The sequence below is a fragment of the Poeciliopsis prolifica genome, unplaced genomic scaffold, assembly GCF_027474105.1.
Source record: "Poeciliopsis prolifica strain line A6 unplaced genomic scaffold, Auburn_PproV2 SCAFFOLD031, whole genome shotgun sequence".
NCBI classification, from domain to species: domain Eukaryota; kingdom Metazoa; phylum Chordata; class Actinopteri; order Cyprinodontiformes; family Poeciliidae; genus Poeciliopsis; species Poeciliopsis prolifica.
The window spans coordinates 4,616,299-4,626,999 of record NW_026562406.1 but is presented as its reverse complement, the minus strand read 5'-3'; the positions used below and the strand labels follow the sequence as shown (position 1 = coordinate 4,626,999).

General features: G+C 38.2%; 1 protein-coding gene across 1 annotated transcript in view; it reads right to left on the bottom strand.

Moving 5' to 3' along the window:
- Nucleotides 1-1,410: 1,410 nt before the first annotated feature.
- slc15a4 (solute carrier family 15 member 4) overlaps nucleotides 1,411-10,701 on the bottom strand; it is a 30,267-nt gene continuing 20,976 nt past the window's right edge. Inside the window, exon 9 of the mRNA XM_055050615.1 lies at nucleotides 1,411-2,885. Coding sequence (XP_054906590.1) covers nucleotides 2,734-2,885 — 152 coding nt within the window. The 3' untranslated portion in view covers nucleotides 1,411-2,733. The remainder of the gene's footprint in view (nucleotides 2,886-10,701) is intronic.

The window sequence follows — 10,701 nt, the reverse complement described above, 5'->3', positions numbered from 1 at the left end:
AAAAGTGTAGCTCTATCATCTGACTGAGCACATTGTTTTTGGCATTAAATGGTTGTAGCTGAGATGATGCACCTTTCAAGAGGTTTCTGCTGCTTGTTTGCATGCTCAACATGCAAATACTGCTAAACAGTTAAAATTACATATGCATCCAATATGGAATGATTTCCTCAAACAAACACCAAATACGGTGAGTTTTTCCCTCACAAGTTTACATGTTTTACACAAAAGTACTTGGACAAGGTGTCTTCTCCCAGGGAATTTCTGTTTTCTTTTTTCTTCTCCTTCTTTCTTCTTGCATGCTGGCTCATAAACTGCATATCCAATTCCCAGTGCTGTGCAATTCTGCCCGAGTAAGGATTCAGTGTGTCAGAAATCCTTCTCAACGCAGGATGGCGAGCCACCGCACGGGAATTATGACCTGGAGATGTGTTGAGTTTTCAAACGTCAAGCTGTCTGCCAGGCCGTGGCCGTGTGGCTCTCGGACCAAGTTAAACAGGAGACGGCTGTCTCCGAGCCCGGTGGCTGGGAGGCTTCAGCGTTAACAAAAAAAAAAAAAAAAAGATCCACAATGACGTTGATTTCGGCCCGTGTCTGATGAAACTAAGAAGAAATATGCTGACGTTGGCCAACAGGGAATACAAAAACCCAGCTTCGCACCTCTGTGTTAACAACCTTTTTCCTCACCGCCTGCTATATAGGCTGTGCTTTTTTGTAATATAAATAATTAAGGCACTCTACAGTACTGTGAGCTCGCCTTAAGACATACAAGCCACTGCCCTAATCATGAAAGCAGACTTTGAAGGCACATGCCATGATTAAAGAACAGCATCACCATCCTGTCTGCATTCAAAACGCCGGGCCTGAACGAGCTCTCACTCCATTATTGATTCCTGATGCTGGTAATGTTTGGTGCGAGCAACACTGTTTAATGTAGGAGTAAACATCTTTAATATATCAATTGAAAAGTAAAGTGGAGTATAAATTCTTCAGTGATACCCAGAGGCTATAAAGCTTGCATTAAGGCAGCGCAGAAACATTATATATATATATATATATATATATATATATATATATATATATATATATATATATATATATATATATATATATATATATATATATATATATATATAAATAAGTAGAGTGGTAAAAGAAAAATCCGTTTAGCAGCTCTGTCAGACTTTTATGTTCTAAAACCAATGTGAATTTAAGGAATAACGTAGATGCATTATTTATAGATGGGTGGATGACAACATGGAGGAAGGCATAAGGGGCAGATTAATCAATAGATGGATGCAACATTTAGACAATGGAATTGGAAATAATCTATAGGAATACATATTTTTCCATAGTTTTCCCAGACCTGAAAAATGCATTTTTAGTTGGTAAAGGACGGACAAAAACTACGCATCCATGGAATAGACTTTATTGAGCACAAATAGAAACAGAAAACACTTTTCCAATCTTAAAGCATTTTCAAAGGGTAATGTTAAAGTAAGTATAGTCAGTCTTAAAAAAACAAAACAAAAGGCACTATGGCAAAATGCAGTTAAAACAAGACAGAGATGATTGTTTCATATGGCAAATGAACACAAATGTAAATCCATCCAACAGCCATTTCATACGATCAGGTAGAGGGAGTGAACCTCTTGCTTTATATGTGCTTTTTATATTTACTGCATCTTTACTTACAGTGACAGTAAGCAGCTGTGAGCTCCCACAGGCAGTGGTGTATTTCCTGGAGTATTTCTTCAGTACTTCACATGATTTCTAAAGCCCTGAGTGTCCTCATAATAAAACTCGTAACAATAGCTCGTTCTCTACTTAATCTGACATTTCAAAACACACACACACACACACACGCACACGTCCTTATACAACAGTATCAAACTTAAAAGCATCACAGACTTACAAATACGGCAAAAACAGAAAACTCCTCGAAAACAAACACAATGGGATCTGCGATTTACTAAGTAATGAGATGATTTTTAAAGTCTGTGCTCTTGTGCGCTAGTTACTCTAATAGTTAATGCCTAATTAGAGGATAATTTTTGTAACATGATGAGCTATAATTAGACGTTAACTGTGTTAATGGAAGATTTACAGTGGACTTAATAGTATGGCTTTCTTGTCATCTTATGTGTGCGGTGTATCCACAGGCGGCGACAATTTTCTGCTCTTCATATTAGACTGCGTAGCAGGATTCGTGAAAGGAAAAATAATAATAAAAGATAGATCAAAAATATTGAGCAAAGAATCGTGATGGAATCAAAAGCTTAATTAGTAAAAGTATCAAGTCATTGTAGAGACCGAGATATAAGATATAAATGTATTTTTATAGGGATGAAGTAAAAATCAACACATGAAAATGAGTCGGCTTTCTCAATATATTAGAAAACATGAAAACATCACATTTTATGGCACCAAAACTCAAGTTAAGTAAAATGATCAAAAAAAAAAAAAGGCAACAGAAATCAGTCATAAGACTCCTGTTCTGTCAGCGGCACCTGAAAGAACCATTCAGTCAAAGTAAAACAACCACTGAACAAGAAATGTGACCGAAACACCAAATCTTCAGAGCTACAATAAGCATAAATAAGTTTGTAGTCGTGATATAATAATAATAATAATAACAACAACGACCCAGAGTGCTCTGGGATCATACGCAAATTCCGATTGGACAGGATTTTTTGGCATTGTGACAGGCGACGGCTGGCGTTATGGGTGCCGAGGTCAAGAGGAGGAGTATCTCTGGCGCTGACTTCCTGCTCTGCTCTTCTGCTTGTCATACTTGACAGAAACAATGAGGAAGACGAGCAAGGTGAGACCCTGGATGCCCGCCAGGAGAAAGAAGTAGTAGTGCAGGGAACAGTCGTTGATGTTGCCTGCAGGGAGACGACACAAGGGAAATTAGCTTGGAGGGAGAATCGAATTGGCATTCTGGAGACGCATCATGACAAATAGAAAAATCAGGCACACACAAACAAACAGACAAAAAACAAATTTGTACAACCAAAGTGTCAGGTGCAGTCGCACATTTAAAGTAATTCCAAAACAAAAAGGTGAAATGCCAACCGCTGACGCACGTGGCAAGCTGATATGCGTTAAGAGGCAACAAAAAGAGCAGGCTTGATGTGAGGGCGTCAGGGAAAACACGACTGTCAGGAATCGAGATCCAATGGGAGCTGAAGGACTAGCGAGGGGAGGAGATGAGAGGAGCTCATCTCGTCACTTCAACCTTCTGAAAACGAAGACGATTGAGCCCGCACTTCAGCGCTGATACAGGAAGGCTCTATTGATGATGTGAGACGGAAGAATCAAAAAAAATAAATAACACGAGCAACATGGATCCTTGACTGTGATCTGAGCCACACAGCCTTTCATCCGTTTTAAAGGGCTGTTTGTTTCCTCATGGGACAGGGATGAGAAGAACAAAAAAAATAAAAAATAAAACCGACAGTTCACCGAAAAACAACACTCGTACATAGGGAGGACAGCGACAAAAGACACTGCAGAAAAAGAAAAATCATTGATCTCACGGACAAGATATGTGCACATAACATGTAATAATAATATTAATGGCTCAGATTCCCCATTAACCTCTTCCTGTTGCCTTTGTAGCTTTCAGCCTGCAGCGGCTAAGTGTCCTAATGTTTCCTGAACCCGTCGCCCTGATTCAACCTGCAATGCTCAGGAGAAATATTCCAAACAAATACTGTCTTTGACTCTGGGGGTTTTAGGCTGACAGCGACACAATTGTCTTCACTGGAGACAATTGGATTGGTCCGAGAGCGGCTTTTCTCCCCTTGACCGTGCGAGGCAGACCGATTGACGTTGCGGCTGACGGGATGAGATGATGCTCTGTATTAAGGGCATCATCTTTATTGCAAATAGAGTCTCATGCAGAGGAAAGGAGATTAGAATTTTTCTTTTTTTTACTGCGCAGCCTAAAATCACGTCTTTGTTTCCAAATGGTCAACAGAAACAAGATAGCCGTCACTCAAAACAGACATGATCAGGAATGGAGCCTCTTCTTCTACTAACGTCACAAAGAGGGTTATCACAGTAAGTATAAAGCTGGAGACAGAAAAGTAGGTTTGACTTTGATGAGACATGAAGGCAATTCTCAACACTCATCCTGTGCGCTTGAGCCACCTGGAAGCCGATAGGTTACCAGCCTTACAGCTCAGGACTTGTAATGCTAACAGTCAAAGATTTTTCATCAGCAACAGGACAGATTGCACTGGAATTTGTTTTTTCTTGCTGTTTGTGTTTTTCTTACTAGTCCTGAAACCTTGGGAGATTTCAGTGTGTCATAATTAGTCACGTCTGGTAGCACAATTAGCATTTTACAACCATCTGTACGTTGTTCAAACAAAGAAAAATGATGCAGGATGTTAACAAGCCCAAGGACGATGACAGTGCTGCGAGGGCCTGGATTAATGGCAAACAGAAAGAACAGACACGGAGACGATTTAACATATATGATGCAAAATGAGGGCAATTAAATATAAGCACAGGAGGCAGATATTTAAAATGATATCTCTTTAGTTACGATGCAGTCTAATGTGAGGCTGCTGAATTCATCTGTCCTACTGTCTTCAGATGTCAAAATGAGTTTAACAAACTGAAGAACAAAGATTTCCTACAATATAAACAACTGTAACAACCAAACTATATACTATATTTAACCTGTTCATCTGTCTGCGCCAGGAGAGACGCATGTACATTCATGTGACAGAGCTGTCAGAGCTTCACGGGTTATGTACTTAATATCAGCAATAATCTATGTTTCATTTGACTGTGTTGGTTACAAATGTTTCATTTACTTTAATGTTACACTTGTTACTTAATATCTTGAAGATGCATAAAACAGAGATATTACTTTGAAAGAAATCCGATTTGACCTCAATTATCCAAGAACTATTTATGACATTTACAATTATTTTGGAATTGATTATTTATTATTTGGATTGAATTTAATAAATACACGTGGAAGTCTACGTTTCTAGGCTCGGGTGCATTGACATCAGCACTGTCTTTCCCACGTTAATCTAGTCTGTTGGTCTGGAAACACAATAGGAGGAGTGAATGAACTCTGATATGAACCAAAAAAAGCAAACTCTGGTCAACCTATAAAGGTCCCCCATTTGATTGAAGAGAACACCGGAGAGGTTCATATGTATACATGATTTTCGATTAGTTTGGATCATTTGATGTAGTGCAGTATGAAAGCGAACCACACCAGCTGAAAATACAGCAACTGTTTCAATTTTGGTTCCCAATTGAACCGGGTCTACCGGACTACCAGGTGTGAAAACACCCCTTGAAGATGCACTGACGTCACAGCACTGATTACATGTGTACATTTCAAACCAAACACTCCTAAACTATTGCAATAGACTCAGGCTTGCAAAGGCAGAATGTTCTTATAAATGACTCAACAGGGCACATTTGACTGATCAAAGAAGGTTTTAGTCAATTTAACCAAGCGTCTGACTGCTTTGCATGATCTGTTACGATTGGTGAAGCAGATCACACACCATAATGTCACCACGCTTATCAAGCTTACAGATGTTCCTCCCTCCCCTCTCCCTGTTGTCTGCATGTTCTTGGAGATAATTAGAAATGGAGTGATTGTCTGTCAATGCCTTGTGCACCAGGGCATCTCTATAGTGTGAAGGCTTTGATCAAGGAACTGAGAGCTGGCTGATGACTCTGAAATCCTGCCAGAGCATAAATGAAATCATTGGCAAGTCAGACCAAAAAAAAAAAAAAAAAGAAGAAAAAGCTGACATACACTCTGACCCCTGCTGCAGCTTTCACCTACTCTGCTGTCATCCTAATCCATCAAAGGTTTAAATCCACAGAAACAGATCAAAAACCAAAGCAGAGCTTGAATAATTCATGCAGGGTAAGACAATGCACATTTACTGAGAATGGTTGTTTTTCCTCTAGTCAATTTTTCTTTGACAAATAGGAAAACAAATGCCGCTGCAGTTAGTTTACTGAAGCGCTGCGCTTTAAGAAAAAGTAAGCAATAACGACAAAATCAAGTATGCAGACTGATGAACAAAGAGGAGTTGTTTATAATCTTTTTATAGCAAAGATGAACTCCTTTTGCTCTGCAGATAAATAAGGACGGTATGAATGGGTAGAAGACTACAAATAACATATTAAGTACCTTGAAAAAAAATTATGCTTCACTTTTTGATTACCATTTAGGAACATCTAATTAATTATCAATGACGTTCTGCAATTCTTAGAAAATGAATCTGACATAATACAAAAACAAAAGGCTTATTTTGTTACTACACACAAAAGGCAGAATGTTAAGGGTGGCTAAAACAAAATCTCCAAAAGCTCAGTGTTGGAGAATTTCAGTATCTTCTGCTCACAATGTCTCCAAAACAACCAGTTATTGCAATCTGCGAGCCAATCCCACCATCACAAACGTGAACATGTAGCGTTTTCCTGGACATTGTTGGGACAATTCGCTTTGGTCAGACGATATTAAGCTTTTCTACAACAAACACTCTAGCCGGGTTTGCTCATAGACAAAAGGCAAGAGATGTTATCTGTGGTGGAGGATCTGTGATGCTGCGGGCCTGTGTCTCTTCCAAAGGCCTTTGAAACCCTGTTAGAGTGCCTGGGATTATAAGCCTTTGAAACACGTACACAAACACAAACATACATTTTTTTTTTTTTTTTTTACAAAAGTTGTGTAAGAACTTTTGTGAAATATTAGCAAAATATTAGCACTGAATTCTCACTGGATGTTGCACATGTGTCATAGCCAATAGGTCTAATTGGAACAGAGAAAATCCTCCTTTTGGACTCTGATACCAAGCTAAAAATGCATCAACTTGGTATGAGTCAGCAAGATAAAATCCCAAGATATACAAGAATATTTTACCAAATGGAAAAAAAAAATGGTGCATGATTTTTCTAGATAATCATGCAAAGATTAATATTCAAAGATCCCTCTGTCTGTATGTTTCAATTTTGAAAGTTGTAAATATTATTCTGTTGTTCACAGTACTAAACACAAGGCAGTCCATAAGCGCAGTCCATAGTTTGAAAACAACTATTTAACATTGGACATTAACTCTGATTTTTTTAAAATGAAATTAAAAGTTGATTCTATTTAGCTGAGTTTGACATGAACTCACAGCCGAAATGCACCAAATGTTTTATTAGAACTTCTGAAACTTCTGTAAAATTTCAGTTTTCTAAGTTTCTTGCCGCAGTTTTCTTCCAGACTTAATCCGGTGTGTTTCTTCCTTACACTGTCCAACCCCCAGGGCCCACTTGACTGCCAAATGCACTCGAACATTATTGAAGACTAATTAAACCAGCAAAATACCAATCGAGGATGTACTGCAGAAAACTATAATGAAGGCCATAAATATTTGACAGCCATGTTAATACCAAGTCCCTGGCAGGAGGGAAAAAGAGAGACAAAGAAATACGATTTCCGCAGGTGCTCAGAGGTTCTGCTGACATTTGTGGAGTTAGAAAATCACAAGCTTGTGATTAAACCAAATGCATCGACAAAGAGTTTCAGCTACCAAATATCTGACTGTTCTAAACTTTTGGGTCAATTTACCTGAGAGTGACTTTGTGCAGACAATGTTAGCCAGATGAAGCTGGTCAATACCAATTTAATGTCTGACAATAGATCAATGGATCAGACCTTCAATACAACAACTCAATATCGTGATGCTTTTCTCTGTCCTAGAATGAGATCACGGGGGGATCAATGCATGTTTGTTTCAGCTATAAATATGGTTATTTTCCTCAGTCACCCACAAGCTCTGGATCATTATTATTGATGGTAAAGTTTCAAAACTAGCCACATGCTAAAAATATTTACGTGCGCTCTGCAACCTCCAGGACATCTTACAAGCAGACAAGAAAAACTCTGTCTTCATACAGTCCCTTTAGGAGGAGTAAGTCTTGATATTAAAATTGTCAGATCTGACATTAAAACCTCCATTAAAACCCTGACATTTTGTTGAGTGTGACCCAAAAGGACGTGCGAATGTCAGCCCACAGTGAATATCTGAACACGTCCCAGACATCTGATACAACATCAGTCAGGACTTGGAAACTGGCCAAGGAAAAGGGCACTTCCTGTCTTGTGACTGGAGACGTTCACAAAAACCCTCCACTTTGAGTGAATGATACTTCCAACAAAAGGGAAGCAAATTAGAATGCAAACCCATTTCCCACAGACACAAAGCCTCCTGTTGTATGAAGGATCATTTTGTATTGAGAGTAAAGGTTAATCTCTGACTGACTTATGAAAATAAAATGGTGGCACACTGTTTTGACAAGAATAGGCGCAGTGGAGAAACAGAACGGGATGGATGACTATTCAGCAAGAAGATACAGGTCGAGGGTTGAATATGGGTTTAAAGGTTAAAAGCAGATGTTGCAGCACAAAAATATACTTTATGCACCGCTATGAAGACTGTTCTATTCCCCCACCTTCTTCACAGGAATTTTCAACTCTTATAAAGGTTTATAGCAGCATTTTTACAGAGTTTATGAATGCCTTTCAAAATTTTACTTTGGAGGCTTTTTTCTCCCCGTCAATTCACATGCAGTCATTTTTAGTACAGTATCTGATCATTTGTAAAGCCTATAATGTTTGATAAAGCCATTCCATTCCAGTTGCAGCATAAAAGGGCCCCTAAACTCAAAAAATGAACCAATGCCGTGTCTAGACATAACAGCAACCCATTATCAATAAAACCTTAGATATTTTGTTACCAGCAGGCAGTCGCAGACACATAATTTTTCCATTTACTTGAACGCATGAAAAATATAAATAGCATTACGGCACCAACAAGGTCACATTTTAAAGAGCTACCAGCTAAAAAAGTGTTTGATGTTGAGTTGAATGATGATGCATCTCTTAGGTCTTGCATCAGGATGTTTGGCCATTTCCTAAAGACATGAATTCAGCTACCATGAAGACATACCTCAACATTTACTGTGTACTGTTTGGATACACCACAAACTATGCTTTCATGGGCACAGAAAAAAAACAATTTTTTTTTCAAAAACAGAAGAAAAAATAAATACAGCCAAAGTTCAGATTACATTTTGAAAAGCTTAAAGAACTACAGACTAGAGTCTTCTTTCTCCCTTCTACCTGAGGCAATCTTCACGCATGCAGGTACATTGATGTGAATAAAATCTTAACAGGTTGAAAAGGATCACTAGTATCACTATAACTCTTGGAGTTTTGATTTGTTTTATTATATCTGACATAGAAAAAAACATATATGCAAAAACAACAAAAATCTCTCTCCAAGTCAGAAAAATCCATTAATAAAATCCTAAATGTTTAGCTTCTTACTAACCAATCCTTTATTGCCTACAAATAATTCGATAACAGATTTCTCTCCCCAACACATTCAGGATTAAGATGCACACCTTCACCCACATCTCTCCTCTGCCACTTTGGTCTCCTTTTGTTCATTTCCCTTGCAGCACATACTGCTGTGTAATATGGAAAATAAGCCGTCCTTAGAAGCCACTGCATAGAATTTGTTAGCGAAATACAATAAAATACAGGGCTGCACGTATACGGGCCCGCAGAGATGGGGGATACAGAGTACAAGCTGAACCTACAATTTATGAGCACAGAGACAAACAAACACGAGGGCATAGCAGGCACCTGCGAAAGAAAACAGCAGAGCAGCTGTTTATGTTTGTCGGGGAGACACTCTCTGCTGAGCCACGGTGAAACAAGTGTACACAGAACATATGAGCTTTTCAACTGACAATAAGCGTTAGCACACGGCTAAATAAATGCAGGTAAGCCTCGTTTCCAATGAGGAGCCATTAAAAGTCAAACCTACCCTGAAACTGGAAGGATTTGGTAAGCTAAGCAATAAAATCTACTTTTCAAATTTCAGTGTATCTTACTGGGACTATTTGTGATAAAGTGAGAAAGTAATTAACATTGTGAAATAGAGAGTGATTTTCAGAGTCTTTTATCAAGTTAAAGTCTTAGAAATGTATCTGCAGGGTTTTGATCGGCAGGAAGCTGAGTCTTGAAACTTTTAGATTGCACTTGTTCTTACTGTTTCGGTTTCTAAATTTATGCTGTTACTGAAGAAAGATTTTGTTTCTGTGGTGCATTGTTGGTAATAATTTCAATGAGACAATTCTGAGCCGGAGATTTGAGGGAGTTTTGTTTTGTGTGTTTGTTTCTTTTTAGATTTCTCAGTTTTACTGTTTTATTTCTTCTGTTTAACATGAAAACCACAACCGAGTTTGTTAAAAACAGATCGATAAACCAGTGGTTTATCGCATAAATCCCAATGAAATGCATTGTTTTGAGGTTGTCTTTATGTAACAAGATGAGAAAAAATGAACAGCAGATTTTTACAATATGTTGTAGCTCTATTTTAATGCGACCAGACACATAAGAAATAACATTTTATTGATGAAAATTCATCCTACTATTCTTAACACTTTAGAATAGTCACTTTGGTTAAATAAAAGGAAAATAAAACCCTAGATGTGCTTTTATATATAAAAAAAAGTGATAATGTAATCAAGTCATGCTTTTTTTATGCGAAACTTTAAAGCTGAGTTTGTCTGACATTAAGCATCTCTAGCGAGAAGGGGGACGATGGAGCGAGAGCACAACAGGAGACCCGAGCATCCACCAGTGTGATG